Source organism: Pleurodeles waltl, chromosome 6 (assembly GCF_031143425.1).
Source record: "Pleurodeles waltl isolate 20211129_DDA chromosome 6, aPleWal1.hap1.20221129, whole genome shotgun sequence".
Taxonomy (NCBI): Eukaryota; Metazoa; Chordata; class Amphibia; order Caudata; family Salamandridae; genus Pleurodeles; species Pleurodeles waltl.
In genome coordinates, this window is record NC_090445.1 from 163,348,835 (window position 1) to 163,372,603 (window position 23,769).

Consider the following 23,769-nt stretch of genomic DNA (forward strand, 5'->3'; position numbering starts at 1 on the left):
TGCTGGGGTGTTGAGGTATAGACTGTCTAGAAAAGTCGTCGCAGCACATAATCCTGATTGTGCATTTATAGTAAATATGCCTCCCATGAAGGCATAGAAACATGGTTAAGCTTTGGTAGGTTATCGAAGTAGTGTGGACTTGTACACCTTGTGATACAAGGGCTGAAGTCCTATCAAGATGCACTATAGTATTTTGATTTACATCCCTCTGCTGCTTTTGGCGGTATGATGTCTTGCGATATCGATACTACAAAAAGTCCTGAAACTTAATTTTTTATTGTGCATTGCAAATAAAAAGGATTGTGGTATTAGGTATCTGCTGATGTTCTGGCTTTGCATGAAGACCGACTGTGTAATATGTTACTGGTACCCCTTAATACTCAACGACTAAGAGTAGGGTATTTGCTGTTGTTGCTCTTTGCAGCTATTTAACACTAAAAACAACAGTAAAATAGCAGTGACTTTGTCTTCCAATATTCTCTGTAACTACTCCACATTTTGTAGTTTGAGTTTCCTAGTGCATTATAAGTTGTATTATTGTGTACTGTAAATGGACTTAGAATTGTGATACTCAAATGACCATTTCCTTTTCATTATTAAAGTGCTCAACGTTTTGAGCCTTTGTTCCCTCTTCGGTTCAGCAGCCTTTCACTAGACCATTAGTCTCTATATTCCCCATTTAATCTACTTTACAATGCAGTACTGTGGGGAATACCTGTTTTTCAAATACCATCTGTGCATGCCGTGTTTAAAAGCACACAGGTGGGGGCGGTACACTGGAAATTTGATACTGCAGGTCAAAAGAAAGCCCTTTGTTCCCCTTATGCATTTGACAGGAGAATATCTAGCTTGGAACAGAGAACGTTTTCTGTTGTTGCACCATATGTAGAGAGAGGCTAGTTAGAGGAACATTACAACAGGCAAAAACAAGTTCCAGTTATGCTAGTAATTAAAGTGAAGCATTGATGATATTAACTGAGAAATGGTTTGCCCTATGATTTTTTTTTTTTTTTTTCTTTTACCTGTTTTTACTGTAGTGTTTTGGTAATTAAAACTGACTCCATCCGTTGTTCACACGTGGGACATTTGGTGAAAGCTAACGGTTGGTTTAATCTATGAAATAATGGGACCCAAAGTAAGCCGATGATGTGCACTGCACAGCAGCTATATCATTAGTTTGGCAACTGCCAAGTACAAAATAATGTAAAATTTCCCATTTAAAAAAAATAGCAGTTCTTTTTAGCAAAGTAGGCAGATAAGTGCCTGCTGAGTAATGAGAACAAAAAACACTCAAGCCAGAATTATGTTTTTCAGTACTGTCTTCTGTTTTATTTTCTAGTGTATTTAGGTTTTTATTTATTTTTTAACCTGGGAGATCCCATTTTAGGCAGACAAAGGAATTACTGCTCAGAGAGATTAAATGACTTCCACAACATGGTGAAGTGAAGAGAGTGAAATTAAAAGTTGTGTCCCTGAATCCAGTCTGCTCATGAGCTGCAGGTCCTTTAAACGGAAAGGGCCATGATAAAATCTTCTCCTAAAGTGTGTGCAAACAGAGGTGGTTGAGGCATTTCACCCAGTTTGAAGGGCCACTGGTCATCGGATAAGTCAGCCCTCTCCATGCTGAAGAGAATGGTCTCCATGTTTCCAGAATTTAATTGGTCAGAGATCTGTTTTTCACATCAAATACAGAGCATTCCTTGTTGACAGAGCTTTCTGTACCTTTAAACTAGAAAGGTAAGTGAGAAATGGGCCATAAATTAAAAAGGTTTCCAGAACTGACTGATTTCCAAAGAGGTAAGTAGCCAATGATTTCTCCTTAGCAAATTGATAATCGGACAAAGACTGATTGCAGAGTGTCTTGAAGCTAGGTGTAATGTTGTCAACCCGCTTTTGGTGACTGCCAAAGTGCAAATGTTTGAAGGAGAGTCCGATTAGGTGGCCAGTTTTGCTTTACTGTCATTCGGCGAGAAAGCAGAGACTTCTTACAAGAGTTTAAAAGGAGAGGTTTTTTTTCCCCCCCCAAACAACCTAATGGGAAGGGTAGAATTCATACGGGAGCGGAGTGAAACGTACAATTGATGTCGTCAGTTTTATCTGTAAGTATTGGAACATAAATGCTCAGCATAAAGAGTGAAATTAGCACTCGGACTTACCAAAGTGTCAACAATGTGACTAACCATCCTAGTTTGTTTGGGTACCTGGCCAATCGAGTGTAAAGCAGAATGCGGATGAGCAGAGTTTACATATTTCTTTAGTGGCCGTTTAGAGTAGACCGCTCTCAATGTATGCACTCGATTAATTAGGACTCTGCAAAAGTCAGTCAACTAAAGTGGGGTCTGCCCAATATGTAACGTTAGTGTGGGAGACTAGCTCCAGCGGAAAGAAGCTAGTAAACAATTTGTTCTGATTGTGCAGCATGGAACAAGTTTAAGGTTTGGCATTGTTGTGATTCGAAACTTTGCCATTTTTTAAAGATCGGTGGACCCAATGTGACCTGTTACAAGGAAGAACCTCTATTCAGCATAAACCTTTGTTGTGCTCTCTAATTGTCTGTGTCGAAGAAATTATAACCTGTGCCAGTGCTCGTTAATAAGAACGCATAGTGCTTTATTGGGAATGTTAATTAAAATGAAACTCGTTTCTTTGACCACTATGTTTAACCTGCTCTATAATGCAGACAGCCACAATCCATAATTGGGGCGTTTTACTTTTTTTACCAAAAGAAACCATGTGTTATTAATAAATCACCTTACAAATGATAAAATGCAATTAAATTGTTTTTGAAGAAATGAAATGGTTACAAGAATGATCAATTTTTCAGTTATCTTTGTTTACACAATGTTCGTTTTAAATTAATGAGGATCAAATATCTGAATAAGTAACAAGGTCAGCGATCACAGTGTACAAAAGGGACGCCAGTCAACATTTTATTTCTGTTTTCTTGTTTGTAGGGGCTTTGGGGTTGAGCACACGGTCTGTCATGGCACTCCAAAGATAGTCCCCATCCTGCCATTTTGTCCCTCGTGTACATCTGTTTAATCGACTACAGTGATTCCAAGATATGGACCTCTAGCAAGGGAAGCCAGTCTGGGTTCCAGTGTTCACGTCTACCATCCTTTGTGTGCAGTGGTGTTGTATCTGCCAGACACATCAGGTCGGGTGTGGGTGCCCTCCATTGTGTTACATCTTTACCACTTTGTCTTCTCTGCAGACCAGCTTGAGGAAAACTTCCTCCGCCACTGCCCATTCTTCTAAATCTCTGATCCTTTACTTCTGTGTGGGGCAAATCAAGTGTATATCTGATCTTCCTGTTAATAATGTGAATTGCACTGCCCTTTTGCACATCTTAAACTTTTGTCCTGAATATGGAATTTTCAGCAAGCATGTGGTCTCAGTTGCCTCGAGTTGGTTCTCCATTGCGCTGCCATATCTGTCCTTCACACTCTTGAAACTATAACATCCTAGTATTCTTATGGAGGCCTTCCATTGATATGAATCCTCCCATCGCAATCTTCATTTGGGTCATTTATAGGTCTTTTGCAGCTCGGTTGGTGTGCTCCATAGTTGGGTCTTTGCCACATACCACATTGGCCTTTTTTCATAATATAATAGTTCACCTCCACTGCTCCTTTCCACTGATAATTTAGTGTAGGGCTAACCCGTTTTCTTTCTTTGTAAACCATTTTCTTCTAAAGTTATTTGCGATCCCAAATCACAAAGTAGTGCTTTATTGATAACCCTAATTTTCACCAGCCGTCCAGCAACGAAAGGCAGCTGCGATTCTAGATAACATTGGTCTATAGCTAGTGCTTTGAGCCACCTCCTTCCTGTAGAGGTTGAATTGTGACCAATAAAAGGGTGATATTTTAGTTAGGTTTTGCATTTTGAATGATTGAACCATAATTCCGTATTTTTTTTGAGTCAGAGCTTGTTTTTATTTTTTTTATTTTAAATATTATCAGTCTAATTTATGGAAGGCCTATTTTTGGATATGTAATATTTGTGTAGCATTATTATTGACCCCGTGCTCCCAAAGTTTTTGCCTAACCTACCTGTACAGTCAGTCTTACCTGTGACATTGGCAGTGTAAAATAACGACAACACTTGGGAATGAAAAAAAATGGACTGTGAAATTGGGCGCTAGTGAGGTACAGCTCATATTACCAGGCATAGTCAATAACCGTGACAGTTCAGTTTAGTAGTGCGTACAGTTTGACTGATTCTATTCACTCCTCCTGCCTTTCTGTCTCTCTAAAACGGTGTAATTGCTTGTTGCTGTCTGTCTGATCCTCTTCTCATTATTTTCTTTTGTTACCGCTAGGTCTCCTCCTCTCATTGTTCTTCTCCATCTATCCATACTTTATCATTTCCACACACGTTTCTCTTTCTGTGTTCTATTTAATTATCTTGTGCTGAGGTTCTATTTCTACCTAGTACTTTTTCGCCCTCTCGCCCCATTGCCATTTTATCTCCTTATGTTAATTTTTATTTCTTCCTGTCTTTTTTCCCCACTAACCACAAAGATTACCTTTTTCCTTTTTCAGGTGGCGTTAACTTTTCTTTTACATCACCCACCTTAATCCCCTCTCCTGCTTTAATCTTACGGTATTCGATCTTTGTAACCCTTTAACTTCCTCTTTTCTTGCCTTCGCTGTTTCCCTCCCTTCTCTTTTCTCACCTTTCTCTTGCTCCCTCTTTCCAGCACTCTCCACACCCTTGACAGTTGAATGACTTCTTGCATTTGGTTAGCAGTTTAAAGTGAGTGATGTGACGCGTTATTATGACAAGGCCATGCTAAAGCTACCTGCACATCTTGTCAATGTTTATGTACAGGAAAGACTCTTAGTAACAGACAAAGTCTGCTAGGCACCAGGGATTTTTATTTTATTTTTTATTAGTGTAGGGGTGGGGGCTGCCCAGAATGGGCATGGCAATGCCCTTCCACCCCCCACCCCCCAAAAAAAAAATCACTCTTCTGCCCCTAACCCCCAGTAGCCTGCTAGGCACCAGTGGGCGAAAAAAAAATAATATATATATATATACATATATATATATATTAGTGTGGGGGTTGGCCAGAATGGGCATGACAATGCCCACACACTCCCTCAAAATGGGTAAAGTATTTTTTCCACCCCCATTCCCCCGCCCCCCTTGCTGACTAAGACATCTCATCCCAATGGTAAACAAAAGGAGAATTGACTCTTTTGGGTGTTGATTTCACGTATGGGCCAGCAGAGCTTGGCTAACACCTAATATCGTCCCACTTGCAGTGGTGAATGGCTGCACCTTTTTGGCTTGGGTAGGCTGCTACCTGGAAAAACCTACTGGACCCGTCACTTCTGAAAAGTAGGCATGGGGAAAGTCCAGGGTGTTGTGCTTCAAATGCACCCCATACCATTTACTTACCCACAAAACTTTTCCTAAAGTCACGCATTTTCCCTACATTTCTGTGATGAAAACTGCAGGAATGCACAAAATTCCTACCACCAAGTATTGCCCCACCTGGGTTGATAAAAAAAAAAAAAAAAAATCTGCTCCACTTGTGTGGCTGGGCCTACAAGGTCAATCTGAGTCTCCACCTTAGTGCGTGGGATTCAGGGGGTAGGGTAGGCCTAGCAGCAAAAAGGGTAACCTTTGACCTAAGGTGTATAATAACTACTGAGTTGTTTATAATATTTAGTCTTTCTAATGCACGGTTCGCAGATGTATAATGAATAATCATCTATTTTAACATCGATATACGTGCATTATGATTTCAGGGTGCAGTCTCAATACATACCACTGCAGATAAGACCCTGACAGGGTTAGCTTACTTAATACTCAAGAACATAACTCTGTAGGGGAGGAGAGATACACTTGCCAGTTCTACTTTTCTCCAAAAAGGTCAGTTTCCCTTTGGGCTTAGGGGAATCTACCAGATGCGCCCCCCCTAATTCAATGCTTGTAACACAATACTATATATTCAGCTAACCAGGTAAATGCTTGTCACGTCAACATTTCATTATTATGGACTTGCACAACTTTAATATTTTGAAAATTAACACTTAGTGAGACTGGCTGTAAAGCTTCTATGTTCAGAAACAAAGACATTGCTAGTGTTACAATAAAACCATTTCAATATGACCAAGCCAAAGCTTTTGGTTTTGGCGATGACTATTTTCATGTTGCCTTATTGCTGAAAGTTAGTATGTTGTATGCTAGGACTTTAATTCTAGAGTACAGAATACTGTACTAATTTTGAGTTTGAGCACCAGATAACTTGATGAATCGTTATCTCAAACATGGGTAATACTAATAAGAGTTGCTTTTCACTTTTGTTTTTGCAGTTGGTTTTGAGTTCTGGAAGCAGCTGTGTGCAGAGCATGGGATAAGTCCAGAAGGAATTGTAGAAGAATTTGCCACTGAGGGCACAGACAGAAAGGATGTGTTTTTCTATCAGGTATACTCTTTTGATATTTGCAGAATTTTCTTAATTTTCATGGTGAACGTGTATAATTTCCCCATCGAGACTGGTGGAGTGGAGTAGTGCTCATTTGTTATCTGTTGGGCATACGTGGCTTAGCCAAAACACATCATAAAGCATTTTCATAGAAAAACAACACAGCTACTTTAGTACATTTTGTGATCTTCCTGTGGCAGACTTAAGAACTTATTCTATGTAGCACAAAACCTACTTAAATCTGATTTTGACCTGTCAAAAGTGTTCCTTGATGTGCTAATAATTACTACCCGGAAGAAACCAAGACAATAAGTTCAGATGGTCACCATGTGAACAATAGCCTTACTTACCAAGTGCTCATTTCATCCCCCAATTCATAACTCGCTTGACCAAATTCCACTTCTTTTCACTGACATCAAATTCCATAGTTTTCAAGTAAATGAACAAAAAGAGTTCTGTCCCCCACCATCAGTCTAGCCGCTACAGAGTCCTTTTTGACTATGTATTTATATCTCCCACAGTAAGAATCAAGGATGTATCCTCTAATTTCCATGAGCATGATGATGCCAAAAACCGGCCTAACCAGTGTTTACATTTATCATTTGCAACCCTGGTCCACAACCCACCTCCTACTAAGACTACTTCACATAATTTCTGGTTTGCTAAAGTGAGTTCTATACTACCTTATCTCACCACTAATGAAATCAAGTAAAGGGACAAACAACCGTCCTGGATTCTCAGTTGAAGTCTATGAACTGAAAAGGGCTGAGTGTCTGTTCAGTTGTATGTCTTAACATTTTCATAGTGACGAACACTGTATAAAAACTTTTCACAATCTATAGTAACGTCCCTCTCAAGATGGGAATAGGTTATTCAGGTGATGAGGGGTTCTATGGCGAGGAAACACACCAACATAATAGCCAAAAATAATGTTTGCCCCACCTAATGAATTAGTAACATCTTCAATCCGAGGGAGGAGTTATGGATTACTTGCTAAATTGATGACTTTAGAACTTGGAAACCTGGATTCTAAACTTGGAAATAGCACAGTTGTGTGTTTCTGTTTCAGAATTGTCATCTCCCTGTGCCTCAGACTGTTAATATGTATAATGCAGGTTTATGAAAACTAACTGTACTATGTGTTGTGTGCTTCTAACCCAGTTTAATGTTTCTCCCCTCCTCCACATTCCTTGCTAGATTCTGTAATTTGTTCTGAATCTGACCCCACTCACAGTTGTTCTGGGTACAGCACTTCATAGTCAAAGGGCTTGACAGCGATAAAAAATGTCTGTAAAGGTTCTGCACAACATTGAATACCGTTAAAAAATGTCCGTTCACCACATGAGCTTTCCCATATTCTCTCCTGCTTTGGGCTAAAATAGATTATGTAGTGGTGAGTGTTAAACTGCAACCCTGCCAAGTGTGCTGTTCCTCCAGGCTTTGTCTTTTTGCAGACACTCTTCTCTTAAATAATTTTTACAGGACATTAGTGGAGAGGATTTACTGCCCTTGCTCAAGGGACTGATACCTCAATGAAACCGTGTAATGGTTGTGATAAATTGGGTTATTGGTTGAGTGAGGTGTTAATCCTGCTCAAGCAACAGCCACAGTCTTTGTCAGGGTGACACACAAAAACCACTAAACCTGTGCTTAACTCTCTGGTAGCCCAGTTTAGAAAAATAGAGTACAAAGTAGAAAAATATAGAAGATCGTGATGGAGCGTGAGTCAGAAACAAAAAAGTTGATTGGGCCTGATTGGCGCTTACCTTCAGACCTGGAAGAAATTTTAACAAAAAGTCTAAGAAGGTTGAAGTACAGTGGGTCAAGGCTACAGGTGGTGTCCGAGTAGGAGGTGCAGCATCGGGGAGCTGCTGGACAAAGTCCACGATAAAGGCTTCATCTTTTGTACTTAATCTCGCTTTTTGGAAGTCGAAAATGTCCAGTTGGATGAGACTGGAGCTGGCAAAAGTTTCACGAGGCCAGATACCCTTTTAGTGAAGGACCACTAAGCAGGATTTTCTGCTGCGGAGAAGAACATAGCTGAAACTGCTGCGAAGTCAGGCCGACCAGCGGTGCACTTTTGGCTTATAGACGAGCAAGTTGGTCCAAATTTTCTCTTGGTTCTCAAACCAGTTTTTGTCCAAACATTTTCTATGTCGCAAGTTTTGACTTTCAGCTGTCTGGGCACTTTTCGCACCACCACCAAGGGTCCAGTACTAGAGGGTGACCACTTGTGGAGATAGGCCTCACTCAGGCTAGGTTCAGATGTGAGTTTAAGATGGTTGGAATCTTTTCTGTCCCCCCCCCCCCCCCCCCCAGGCTCTGACTAGGTGGCCAGACTACTAGCCATTGGAGTCAAGCTGGTAGTCCTGGGTTTAGACAGTGGGACAGGGCTCAAGCATCAGTGCAAGTATCTGAGGGTTCAAGGCATGCTTCAAGCAGCAAAGCAGTCCATCCAGGTGCACCAAAGTAGTTTTGTTGTGGAGTGCACAGTAGACACTCCTCTGAGAGACCCTCCAAAGGTCCAGAAAGTAAACTGAAGTGCATACAATGAAGAAGTTTCTAGAGGACCCTCCTTAAAGTGCTTGAAGTGTCCTGCCTCCCCTGTCCTGGCTTCTGTTGGTGTGCGTGAACTATGCAGCTGTGACAATTCCTTTGTGCGAAGGTAGGGCACAGCCTATTCAGTTGCAAGTAGGGCTGTGCCCAGCCCATTTGGCCCCTCCCCGCTAACAACCTGCCAGTGGTGGCCCATCTAGGCACAACTAAGCCCTCTATTGTTTGGCTGTCTTGGAGGAATAAACGTAGCCCAACTACCAACTACAATCAGTCATGTAACCCAGGAAAAGGCTGCAGGCATCATATAGAGCAGGAACATGGCAACTTTCTAACAGTGGTATTTTCAAAATTATAATTTATAGTCTAACTTCACCATTTACAAGGATTTTTTAAATTAGAATTTCTCAGATACCAAACCTGAAATGTTCACATGTTCCCAAACGAAAGTTAGCACTTGTTAAATGTACTAAAACATGCCAGTGTATTCCTTTAGGAGAGGTAGGCCTCATAGTAGTGAAAAATGAATTTAGGAGCTTTTCACTGCCAGGATACGTGAAACTTAAAAGTACATGGAGAATCATTTAACTACAGTGCACCCTGCCCTATGGCCTATCTAGGACCTACCGTTTGGGTGACATATATGTAATAAGAGGGGAGTTTAGGACTTGGCAAGGGTGTTACATTGCAAAGCTAAATTGGCAGTTTAAAACTGCTTTTATGCTGCCGTGGCAGACCTGGGACCTGTTTTAAGGGGTTCCTTTAATGGGTGGCACAATAAGTGCTGCAGGCCCATTAGTAGTGTTTAATTTACAGGTCCTTCAAATATGGTACACCATTCTACAAGAGGTTTATAAGTACATTAAATATGCCAGTCTGGTATAAGGCCATTTTACCATGTTTAAGGGAGAAAGCACAAACACTTTAGCATGGATAAGGTGCGGAGTCCTAGAGCCAACAAAAATAAATTTCAGCAAAAACCGGAGGGAAAAGGCAAAATGTTTGGTGGAAGACCACCCTAAGGCTGACAGTTCAAACAATGATGTTTTTTTTAGTACTCATGAGTATACACCAAAGGGTTTCATGGTGCTAGGCGGATGAGCAAATGAAGCACAATAAATCATGTTAAATGCTAGCTGTGATGAACCAAATCTTAATGTTTTTCCGAGTTGGTGATGCAATCAATGGATAGATTACGACTAAGACCGGAGAATAACTATAAAATGTGGGAAGGTGTGTAAAAGTTTAATCTAATACAAATATAGACAGGTGCCTTGGAATTGATTGCTGTATGCTAGAGACAAAGATTTAAAATCGGGTTGTTCTGCACTGAGAGACAATGGAGCTTGATCTGCTGAGCTGGGTGGTAATTAATCCCATTAAATGGACTGCCACAATATTCACAATTAGGAACACAACCAAGAATAAGTGACTTACTATTAATCAATGTAGGCAAATTCGACTCGACACCATCTGTGCAGCACCATAGTGGCTTCTGTGGAAAGAAAATCTGAACATTTTGATGTAGTAGAAGCTGTTAATAGTGACATTTTTCGGTCATTGATCGTAGATTAAGTCAGTGTGACTAGTGGTATGACTGGAAGCATTTGCATTGTGACAAAGAAGATTCACCACTACCACACTAAAATAATATGTGGAAGTCCAACATGATGTATATTTTTAGTAACTAGTGGAACGGCTAGAAGCATTTGCACTGTGACAGCGAAGATCCACCATAACCGCACTAAAATTATTATTTTATAGAAGTAGTATTAATGCGTGGCAGTTGTAGTACATTGTGTAATGTAGATGAAGTACAGCTATGTTCAGTAAAAGGAACTCCAGCATGGGAGATGACTAAACAAGGGATGGAGACTGGACTGTTTTTGTTGTTGTTTTTTTCATGAATACACAGAAAAGGATCCCTCATTACAATTTCCATTGAATGCCACTTTTTCATTATCTTAAATTGAATTATCTAAGGGAGTGTATGTTTGAGAAAGGAAAGAGAAAAGCAAGACTGTTGCAGTTTGATGTGCTGAATAGGTGGGGAAAAATATTCCAGGTAAAAACATATGAAAAAAAAAAAAAAAGCAATGAAGGCAAAAAGGGAGAACGCAAGGGAATGACAGAAAGAAAAGGGCTGATGAATTTCTGATGTTCTTATATGTCTGCTGTAGACCTAATAAAGGATGGCCCTCCTTTTCCTCTTATTAGTTATAATTCATTAAGGTTTAAACAGGGTCAGCCACAGGACCGGACACTGCCCAATAAATTCACCCATTATGACTGCGAATCTGAGACGTTTGTAATGTAATGCTGCGTTTGCACTATATCTTGAATGGATTGAAGTGTGTACCAATCCTTATGTACCTCTATGATGCCAAGGTTTTAATGTCAATAACATTCGTTAACATGTACGTGCCCCCTGAACTACAATAGAACTCATTGCCTTTTCCAAAGACTAGCCCGATATAAGGGAAAGCCCAGATGAGTAGTATACTAAAGCAGAGGAGATATTGTGCAAAGGCCAATTAAACACTGAATGAAATAGACCACATTTTTTCTGCATTCTCCCGTCTGATATATGGAAGAAATGTGGGAAAGAAAAATTTGAAGATGTTAATTGGACCAAAAGTGATACTATGGGAGATACCTGGAAAGATGATGGCCAAGGGACTGCCCTCCCGTGCAGGTTAATGGCTAGATTGCAAGAATTAGTGCCTGACAAAAATATTAGACTGGCCTAAGTGAAATAACTGTAAACAAAGAAAAAGGCCAAAATGAAGCACCCTTCTTTTCCTGAATACAAAATGTGTTCTCTGTCCATAATGGGATGATTGCTGCTGATGAGGGGCCCAACAATCCCTCTCCAGTTTTCTAAATGGCCTCCACAAAATGTATACGATTATCCATCCATACCTACAAGCCAACATAGGGAATAAAGCCACTATTGAAAGTATTGGCCATTGTCCAATACTATGTTGAGAGACTAGGAACAGGAAGAACAGATTGGGGATAAGAGACACAAGGAGTTGGAGTACTGTGTTGCTCCTGCATCTACAACAAGGGAGAGGCAGTTCCACATTCCATTGGGGGTGTGGGTGGGGATGGGGAGGGCAAGGGGATACTCTGTACCAACTAACAGACCTCAGAATGCCCAAATAGATAATGGGTGCCACAATTGCAAAGACCCTAATCATTGTATTAGAGAACACCCATTACTACAGAAAACAAACATATGGCGCTCTGTCATGAGACGTGCCCAGGTGGATGCCGAAATTCTTTTAACAGAGGGTCACATCAACATAATGATTTGCCCAGTTATTGCCCATAAGTCGAAACATTATTCTAATGACACCAATGACCCCACTTACTGGGAATACCAACAAAATGTAATAGCCAGGCTAACAAATCCCATATGGTAACTGTCCCCTTGCCTGATTATGATTTTGTCCAATAGAGAAGCACTGGAGGGAGTGAGGAACAGGTGGAGATCCCAGTAGATCCAAAAAGGCCATATATTGAAGCGATCGTAGAAGGGAAAAGGTGAAATTCCTGTACCCCTGTGGGTGTTTTTTTTTTTTTTTTTTTTTTTTTTTTTTTTAGCATCCCCACACATAACCCTGTCTCCGTTCCACTGACCTATACCAGTGGCCTAATAACCAACAATAATTATTTTCTTAAATAAAGATAAATGCACAGTTAACTTATCGGGCATAGATTTATTTAAAAAAGTAAATACAAAAATAAAATGCACTGCAGATGACATGTTTTGAATGTACCAAAACACTCCTCTTTTCCCACTAATGTCTACTTCCCCCGTCTTCAAACTACAGTACCTGAATAGATGTTTGACAAAGCAAACAAAATATTTAGGCCTTCAGTAAGAGGGATGTGGAACATTTGACGATAGCACCTGTGCAAATAACAGTGAAACAATGTTTCTCTTCTACAAGTGCCACAGTACAAAACATCACCAGCAAGAGAAGAGGAAATGGAAATATTGATACAGGATGTACTTAGAAACAAAGTGATACAAGAGATACAGCGTTCCCCTTGCAATAGCCAGATCCTCCCTGTATTAAAAAAAAAAGTGATAACCCCACAAAGGAAGATGTTTAAAGGTTTGTGTTTTTTATTCACTGGCACTAAAAGCACAACAAGACGCCTTTAAGTTGACGCCAAACATAACTCTCATGCAATACATAGATTGCATATTACTGGCCAGCACCAGTGAAAAAGACTGTGCTTCTGACACAATTGCATTACTAAATTTCCTTGCCCCACATGGCCACAGGGTATCTCCAACTAAATTGCAATATGTTCAACAGGAGGTTGCCTATTTGGGACACCTCCAGTCGAAGAGGCAAAGGAGACTTGACCCTCAGATTGAAAGCTATATTGGACATTCAAATCCCTACAACACAACAAGTATCTAACTTTTGCCTTCTTTCGAAACACTTGCTAAATAACCTGACTAAAGACACCCCTCAACCTTTACCTTGGTTAACTGAACATCAGAATTGGTTTTTTTGCAAATGAAAGGGGTACTTTGTGATGTTCCTTCTCTTGGAATGCCTGACTACACTAAATAATTTTATCTTTTTGTACATGAACAAGATGGTTGCGCACTTGCTGTTCTAACCCCCAATGAAAGGGTGACATGAAGAGGCCCTTATTCTATTTTTTTTTTTTTTTTTTTAATTTTGCCATAATGCCTGCGTACAACTGCATTAGCATCTGTTTCCTTAAAACAAGCGGACACTATGGTTCTAGGACACAAAGTATATCTGTATGTACCTCCATTTGTAGATACACTGTTAAAACCCAAACTCAATATTTGACAAATGCTAGACTAACACATTCTCAGTTGTTTGTTCAATCCTCATGTTACCGTACATCAATGTAACACACTTAGACCAAAGGGAAAATAGTTTTACAGAACACAGTAATGGGAGAACAAGATGGTGACTTATGGGTTGATGGCTTTTTTTAGCTGAAGGATGGGGACAACCACTGCAGCCTATGCTGTTACCACCTTACTAAATGTTAATGAAATCTGTAGACTATTCGAATTATCTGCGCAAGCAGCCGAATTATTAGCATTAAGAAGAGCCTGTGATCTGAGTGCTGGATTAACTATGATTGTAAAGGGCATGCTTTTACTGACGAGATAGCCAAAGAGACTGCGTAGAACGTCACGTCATTAACATATGTTTCCCATCGAATGCGTATTGAAGTAAAAGAAAGTGCTTATGACTTCAGTGATGGGGAGCATAGCAGATTTGCAAAAACAAGCAGCTGAATAAGAGATTAAAAATGGCAACAAAATTGTACTCTTGTGAATGGCTGTTGGAAGGATCATCATGGTTACCAATTCATGCTACCTGGCAAACTCTTAAATCATATGACATTGATGAACGGCCCTTTCCATTTGGGAAGAGATGGTATTGTGAACAGCATGAAATTGTTTTGGCGAAACACGAATATACGGAAATGTGCGTACAAAATATGTAAAAACTTAATGGTATGCACACAGTATAATGCGGGTAAAGGAATTCCTACCACTACAGAACATTTTGCATCTGCTGAGGCACTGTTTGAACATTTGAAAATGGACATTATTGAGCTACCTTCTACAAATAGGTATTGGTATGTACTGACTGTGGTATGTGTCCAGCAAGTGTATCGAAGGCTATCCTATTAAACTATATAATGCTATGACTACAGGTAAATGATTGCTGAAATAATTATTTTCACGCTTTGGCTTGCCATGGATGTTTCCAAGTGATAATGAGGTGCACTTCATTAATAAGGTAATGGAACTGGTCTGCAAGGAAATGGGAGTATAAGAGAAGATTCATTGTGTCCAACGACTGTGCTGCCTTGAAGATGCTGACCCTTGATACAAGCTGTGCCCACGCCCTACAGTAAGTCCACCTTCTTGACCCAATAAACAATAGTTTTCTGTTGGGTCCAGAACCACGAAGTATTGGTGACCTCTCTCAGCCTATTGATGGTAAAGAATAAGGAGCAAACTGTGCAGGGGGAGCAATCCAGGTGGAAAGCAGGCACGCTGACAAATGAATTGTGCATATCATTTGCCCTGTTACTCAGTACTACCCTAACTGCTCTGCTTTTGTCATCTGCTTGTATGATCTATACTTTATAAAATTAATGGGTTCAAACACCATGCTTACTGAAGATCTACACGACAACCATTCCAAAGAGTACTATGAAAACATTGCCATACAAATGATGAACGTCCTATGACCAGGAATTAGATGCCTCGGATTGTTGGATTTGTCTAAAAATTCCTTGCGTAGCCTGTGTAACCTTTTGTTAAATTCTATTTAAAACAGTGATCACCGTGTTTACTGACCCGAGGAGTACTGATGTCAGATGCAAATACATAGATGAAACAGTAATACCATTGGGTTGTTCCGTCAGAATGGAGGTTTGCCCTAAAGGAAAGCCTTCAATGATGGTGTCATGAGTAAATTATATAAATAATTCATCCTAGGGATGATATTTCTTCACTATTTGGAGCCTGCGGTTGGGCTATATTAAAGGTAGTAATATTAGCTGTTTGTTTATTTGTAAATATGCTTTCCGTTTGCTGTCAGGCATGTAGCAAATTGTGCATTCCCCACCAAGTAGTTTCATGTTTTAAGTGTCCTAATAAACCGGGAAGAAGATGTAACTGAAGTAATGCAAAGACATATTGAATAGCAAAAGTTGTAACAACAATGTTGAACAGTTGTTCAAAGGTTGATTTGTAGGAGCATAAATGTGATACTGAACAACTGATCTCCATTTTGTTGTGTTTTCATTGTGATTTCATGAACCCTGCAGCTGTACAAACCCTGGCTATTTTGCATACGGCCAAGGAGGTTTAAAGTCCATGAAGTAGATGTGGAAAGGCAAGGACGACAAAAAGCAGATGTTTAAACATCACCTGTCCTCAGCATTGTGAGAGTGTATTTATGCTTTGATAAGATTCCTGCTAGTATTTGGCCTCAGCTTAACTTCCATTATTTATGTGTGCAGACATGTCTGACTCAGATTTTTCAATGTATGTCAATGAAGTTCAAACAGTATATTAACATTCTTCCAGCTGCATCTGGTAGAGTACCTTTGAAAGCCGACAGCTTCTTGTCTGTCTAAGCTTAAGCTTGAATAAGTATCTCTATGTGACTGTTTGATAGGTTTCTCTCATTACTTAATCAATCAATCAACAACAATTTATATAGCGCGCTACTCACCCGCAAGGGTCTCAAGGCGCTGGGTAGGGGGAGGGGGGGTCCATTACTGCTCGAAAAGCCAGGTCTTGAGTTGCTTCCTGAAGGAGAGATGGTCCTGGGTCTGCCGTAGGTGGATGGGGAGGGAGTTCCATGTCTTGGCCGCCAGGTAGGAGAAGGATCTTCCGGCGGTGGTTCTGCGAATGCGTGGTGCGAGGGCGAGGCTGGTCGATCGCAGCTGGCGGGTGGGCGTGTAGAAGGTGAGGCGGTTGTTGAGGTACTTGGGGCCCAGGTCGTGGAGAGCCTTGTGTGCGTGGGTGAGGAGTCTGAACGTGATTCTCTTGTTGACGGGGAGCCAGTGCAGGTCTCTCAGGTGGGCGGAGATGTGGGCATGGCAGGGGATGTCCAAGACGAGTCATGCGGAGGCGTTCTGTATGCGCTGGAGTCCTTTCTGAAGCTTGGCTGTGGTTCCTGCGTAGAGGGCGTTCCCGTAGTCCAGTTGGCTGGTGACGAGCGCCTGGGTGACCGTTTTCCTGGTTTCGGTGGGGATCCAACGAAAGATCTTTCAGAGTATGCGCAGGGTGTTGAAACAGGATGACGAGACAGGTTAACAGACAAGTATATCTGCTTTGTGCGTTTTCAATATGATTTGTGGTCGTGTCTACGAAGGCGGGAGTCTACTTCATTATATTTTATGCGCGCCTCCTTTAACGCGGTGTAGGGTATCTCCCTCCTTGCCACCGCTATTTCAAGTACTCTCAGTTCCTTTTCTAAGTTACTGATTTCCGCATGTAGGGTACGCCTCACCCCCCAAGTGGACGACATGCAGTACCCCCTGACTACCACCTTATGCGCCTCCCACTCTGCCGCCCTTGAGCCCGCGGAGTCTGTGTTAATTTCCCAGTACTGCCTCAATGCCGTGTCAGTCCCCTTTTTGAGAGGGAAGGGTGTTTGACGATTAAGCGAACTTTAGTCAACTAGTGCAAGTCGTGTGTGCTATAGTCTGAAACTGGGTAACCCTTATCTCATTTAACATTCATCCAGTAGTCCAATGTGTGATCTGCTGTACACAGATTAAAAAGTTCAGATATGACATTCAACAAGTGTTCACTTGCTTTTCAGTTTTAGCTTTTCAAATATATCTCACAGGGGCTTAATATTAATGAATACTTAATTCAGTTGCTGCGTCACAATATGAAATTTCATTTAATATTTACTGTTCAGAATGCATCCATTAACAATTTCATTTATTGATGTTGAAAGGTATGGTCAACAGAATTAATGCAAGTACAGCTGAAATGTTTCATCCTCTTATGCTTTCAGACTGGGGTTTTTTCATGGCTCCATTTATTCATCTTTAATGGTTGTTTAACCCTTGAAACTTATCTGATGCTCAGATTAGTCATTTATATGTCAGACTGCTGACTAAGTCAGACAGTCTGTATGCTGGGTATCCAGAAGTCACTGGGCTGGGACGGGCTTTAAACTGCGGTGAGCTAGTGCAGTCTGATCTTGAATAAAAACATTACAGTATTGCGTTACAGGGATAAAAATGTGCTATCTCTGTAGATTACCAGCCAGAAGAGCAAATGGCTGAGATACCATCCACGCCCAAGATGTTATTTATACCTGAGATGAGATTGTCAGTTGGAGCTTGGATAAGTGGCCATGGTTGTTGTCAAGGCAAGGTTTGCTCAACATGTGAGTGCCATTAGTACGGCAATCAAGGTGAAATTATGATAACTAAATTGGTTATCAAAAGGCGATGTACAGATATTTAAAAGAGTAGGTCTAGGATGTTCTTTGAGACGCTCCATAATTCTAAGTTTTCAAGGAGTTAAAGAAAGGTGGATTGCCTGCCTGTGAGCCTCAATACACAGAAATGAAGATATCCATGTTGTTTCCTTTGATAGAAAATTGCGATTTTGCAGGCTTAATAGCTAATTTGAGTGGGAATTTAATGTCTGTGAGAGGACTATTATGGCGTTAATATGTTTACCATTCACAGTTTTTCCTTTTAATTTAAAACCTTGCAGAGGGCAAATACCAGATTAAACAGGCTGAAGACATTTGTTAGATTCAACTGATAAGATTTGCTGACTGTCTGTATTTGTGATACATTTATGAAATCAATCAAGCAGACACTTGTAAAGCACATATTATCACCCATGGTGTCTCAAGATGCTGTTGCGGGTGTGCTGATCATCAGAGCCAGGTCTTGAGATCCTTCCTGAACTACTTCAGCGAGGTGGCCTGTCTGAGGTTGAGTGGTAGCATGTTCGATGTCCAGGCTGCGAGGTAAGAGAAGGATCTGCCTCCAGATGTGTTCTTCCTGATTCTGGGGATGGCGGTGCGGGTGAGTTGGGAGGATCAGAGCTACCTGGTGGGGGTGTAGAAGGTCAGGCGGTGGTTGAGGTAGGCCAGTCTGGTGTTTTGCAATGCCTTGTCGGTAACTTGTGAGTGTTGCACTTGTCAACCGGGAGACATTGCAGGTAGGAAGAACAGAAATAGGATGTAAAATTTGTAGAAAACTAGTATCTGCTTAGTGTCTGTTTATTTTAAATAGAGATACTACCCGGTCCTATTTCTATACTGTAGAAATGGTAGCTTAGAGAAAAGCAGAGAGTAGATAGAGTTGCCTAAATCGGCTAAATGTGGTCAAACTGTTGGGTGGACAATAAAGGAAATTACCTGGGCACAGGTTGAAGGGGGATCCAGATGGAACAGAGTATTGAATATATATGGGGTATCATCAGTTGCTTGCCTGTTTTACCCCCTAAAAATATATATACAAGAACAGGGGGGGTCTCTTTCATTAAAAGAAAAGACTACTGTGGATCAAGGAGCTGTAGCAAATTGCTTTGTCTCCTCAGCCTTCCCCGCTTAATGAAAAAAAAAATGTATAATGACTGATTGTGAACAGCAGTCTTGAAGACCAAAACTTTTTCTTCTCTCTGCTGTCCAGATTCATTCCACCCATGGTTTGCAGACTGTTGTGTTAAAGCTGCGTGATGAAATTATGATAGTGGTGGTACTTCTAGATTGCTTGGCTGTCTTCAAAACTACTAGGCATGTCATTCTTTTGGAAAGTTTATCCACAGTTGCAAGGATATACAAAAGGAAACTAAATGGTTTGAGCTAACAATCTATTAGTACCATGATGTTTTTCAGCGACTGAAACGTTTTGACCCTTCTTTTGTCTGTACCGGTCATCTGAACAACTTCCTTCTGGATAGGTTCTCCTCCACTGGTGCCAGTTGGCAAGTGTATATGTAGAGCATACAGTTCCATTTGTGGTTTAACAGTTCCAGGGTCAGTTTCTATCTGTTTGTCTATCTCTAGCTTGCCTGTCTGTTTTTGTGTACGTTTGTGAAAATGCTCAGCTACGAATAACACTCTCAGGCTGAGATGAAGGCCACAGATTCCTTCTAATGTCATGGGCCTTTTAGGTTGTTGTAGTACCCCTATAGAGAGATACTGCTACTTGTATGGTAATTATAGTACTTGGTAGAAACTGCATGAACACTCCTTCCAGTTAATTCAGTGCTCTCTTGGTGTCCCACATAGAATTTCCTCATTTTTATTTTCATTCCAGTGCCTCCACTTAAGGCGCATGTATGTCCCTGTTGCTGCAAGCTACATCTTCATTAGGCTGATGTTTCCCTTTGCCTTTTCGTCCCCTTCTATAGTAGCCCAGTGAATTTGAAGTCTCTGGTTGCTGCACCTGCCAGGGCAAGTAGTGGCAGTGCAGGGTTAATACTGGATGTTGGGTGGAAGGATGGTAGCATTCCGGTAGACCGACCGAAGTCTGTCACTGTCTTTGCAGCACTTGACACCACTGTGTCCTCTCTCAAGCTTCATAGCCTTACGTACAGCAAGTAAATGGCTCCAGCTCTGAACCACACACAAACTACCTGTGTAAACTCTCCCACCAGCTGAACAAGGTCAAATGTGCATGTAAAAATATATTTATTGGCTATTACTGGTGGGCAGCTTCTCACGTATGGAAGATATGGTATGAATTTCACAGAACAGCAGATGGCATTGCAAGAACAATGTAAAATATCTGTGGCTGGTCTCTGTATTATGGTATGCTAGCAACAGAAGTAAACAAATGTAAATAAAAGGGCAGTATTTGTTGGTGAATGCCGTATTAAGCCAGAGGAGCAAGCTGTGCCCTTCACCCTGCATTGTGCACTGAAGACAAGCTTTAGAAAATGTGAGCCAACACTTCTAAGGAAAGCATTAGAGGGGGCCCTAAAAATGGTTATTAGTGTGGGACAAGTCGATACAAGCCACGCAACCACACTCACCTTAAGTATGGCAGTGTTCTGCCTCTGCAGAATGTTTCTTTGGTATTCCCTTAGTTCTGTCATTGTAACACTAAGTGCTATGAATACATTTTCACTCATTAGCATGGCTGTTTCAAAGGTAGCAATGCAGCTGCTTTAATCTGCCCCAAGAAGTTATTCAGCTTTACCTTGCCTTCCTTAAGGTTCCCCATGCCCCAAACTCTAATATTGTGACAAAACAGTAAAATGATTCCTTTCAAAATAAAAGATAGGAAATGGTACTATATTTACTTTCTCAGCTACTACTCAGCAGACTAGTCAGTGAAACAAGCATTGGCTAAGCAAATAGGTCTTGCCTATGTGAGAGGTACCAGCTTTGTCAGAGTTGTTTAGCCATGTTCTACAGTATTGTGGCTGCTTTTCAGCATGACTAAAAGTTAATGGCATTAGGTACGTGGCCTAGAGTGGGCTTAAGTGGAATGAAGTGGAGTGGGATTGAGAGGAGTTTTGTAGAGTGGCATTGAATTGTGGTGTATAGTAGTACAGTTGATATTGGGTTGACTGCAACATAAATAGGAGGCCATATGCTTGTGTTAAAAGTAGTAAAGTACATTAGACGTCCAGGAATAATACCAAAACACTTATAAATTTTTTTAAAAAAATAGTGTGTTGCAAAAAGACGAGGAAGAACCAAGTAAAGTAAGAACACATGAACCTGGTCCATCCTCCAAGGAGGAGCTAACACAAGAAACCCCAGAAAGGAAGGGAATCCTACTGGAGATTAGTAATCGAAAGATTGTAAATGAGTGACAACGAAAACTGCTAAGTGTCAGAACCCCTTTCAGGGGGCCACAGGGCACAAAGGGGTTATTGGGCCCAACCATGATGCCTTTAACTCCCAATATCCTGGGGCCCGGCCTACTTTGGATCCAGAGCAACTGGGCCAAGTACCCCTTCTGCCCTTTACTCTGTGGTAGCTGTGGACAAGCAGTCAAAGGCTCTCTCGAGGGTGATAGTGTAGATGCAGGTTAATGAATAAAACTCTTAAAACAAAGCGCAGTAGTATCAATAAGTCAATGTCTAGTCAAATACTTATTGTTATTTTAAAATAATTGTATTTCTAACTCTTAGCATTCAAAGTAGTACTACAACACTCATAAGAAATTACTCAATCCCCTGGCGGTCAGGGCTCTAGTGTTTCACTGGCAAATCCCTGCACCACCAGCTCCTAGTACTGTGAGTGTTATTAACCATTCACTGGTGGGCCCATCCAGGGAACTACTTACTAGTAGACCTTACTCAAGAGTCCAGTCCGGCTCATAGAAAGTAGTCAAAAGTGTCTGTCGCTGCAGTACCTTTAGCAAAGAGGTCCCTATGGCCCAGTAGGCCCATGAATAAGTCTTAGCCGCTCCAGCAGCATGGAAGCCTTCATCCTCTCAGTGGGTGTCCTAACCGAGGGCACTCGCAAAGCTCCATTCCTGCTCGGTCGAGTCGGGCGACATATGGGTTGCGCAACCCCACCCAGCAAGTGCAGGCTCTACCTGAGCATGCACGGCCAGCTCCTGCAGCAATCTGAAGTGCTTGCGTGCTTATGTCAGCACTGTAAGTTCATTGCTTCCCAGTAGGGAAGATGGTTGAACCTGGTGCTCTCGAACTTGTCCCAATCGTGCATTGATGCACTCTAGGCATCCTCCTCAGTCCACAGGACAGGCCAAGATAAGGGCAGTCCTCCAGTGCTTGTTTCGACTCTGGGTCACAGCTTCCAGTACTCCAGGTGGCAGCCTAAACTTCACAGCTCACTCAGTACCTGTAGCTCCTCCTAATACACGGGGTTCCAAATTACCTACAAACAAGGCACTGGTGTTCACTGCACAGCAGCTTATAGCATAGCAGCCCTTGCTAGCATACGGAGTCGCGCTAATGCTCCCACAGGTCTTGGCACTTGTCAACAGTAATACCTTCCACTGCGGCCGCTCCTAGGATACAGGATTGCTGTAATTATGCAGTTTCACTCTCCACACACTGCATACAGCTCATGACTATGGGGGTCACCGACCTGATTCTGCAGACGAGCAACAACCTTTTGAGTGGTGCAGCTGTCTTCTCATATCTCTCCCCAGGGTTCCTCTCAACAGGGCTCCCCACTGGACTTTGCTCCCTTCAACACTCTCTTCTTCCTCATAGGGCACACTGGTCCTGGCGAGAAGCACGCACTAGTAATCTAGGCTCCACAGCCGGTGGTCTTGATTTCCAAACCCAGCAGGGAGACTACTAAGCCTTGCCCCTCATTCCTGGTCAGAGGCAGAAGACTTGCAGATCTTCCCCTCCACACACAGCCTGTCTGGCTGATTGGTAGATAACCAATTTAGTGGGGTCTTAACCTTGCTTTATGGTCCGTTTCCAGTCACCAAATGTGATTTAGGATCTGGGTCTTTGAAGCTTTATGTTGGGGTTCTGCTTCTTTTGAAGTGGACACTTTTTCTCTCCCCTTTCCTTCTGAAAGGCTGTCCAAAGCTGATAGTGCCACAGCACAGGAGTGACTACAGTTCATACCTGTATGTCAGCCACAGTGACATGTACAGCAAAAGGTTAATCTCTCTATTCTCAAGTGTGTCGCACCCAGCTCACGGGAATGCAGCAATACACATCTGTCTGGGGGGATATCTCTACTCTTCATGTCTTCACCATGCAGGCATGGGTTTCCCAAAATGGAACTTAGTATCTTCTGTATAATGAATCATTGCAGGCATACATATACAGTGCACACTGCCCAGTCCTGTTACTCTATGTACTGTGCCACCCCAGGCACTCATGCATACAATCACTGCTCAGTACTGTAGACGTTCTGTATTGTGCCATGATGTGCTACCTGCTAGCACACACGTTTACTTGCACTCACTTCACAACACTTCACCCTTCCTGTATTGTACTTCTTGCGCACATACACCAAGCATATGCTTTTTCTGCATAGCACTACATCTCTCATGTAATGTTTTCCCCTCCAATATACATACATCCAGTACACGCACTCAACATGCAAGCACTATACAGCATTGCTTTATCCCTTAGACTCCACTCCTGCTCTGCACAGGACTTTTCATCTAACTGATGTAGGCCAAGATGGAGTGATCCTGTAGGCCTCACTCCAGGGACACAGGTTAACAAGCATTGGCATAGCCAATAAGTCTTGACTTTGGGACCTAATAAGCATGGTTAAACACTTGACCATATGCCCATG

The 23,769-nt window shown here is 41.6% G+C and overlaps 1 protein-coding gene across 1 annotated transcript in view; it reads left to right on the forward strand.

The window, feature by feature from the left end:
* TUBG1 (tubulin gamma 1) overlaps positions 1-23,769 on the forward strand; it is a 102,333-nt gene that overhangs the window by 13,343 nt on the left and 65,221 nt on the right. Inside the window, exon 2 of the mRNA XM_069237715.1 lies at positions 6,330-6,442. Within this exon, the coding sequence (XP_069093816.1) occupies positions 6,330-6,442 (113 nt within the window). The remainder of the gene's footprint in view (positions 1-6,329; positions 6,443-23,769) is intronic.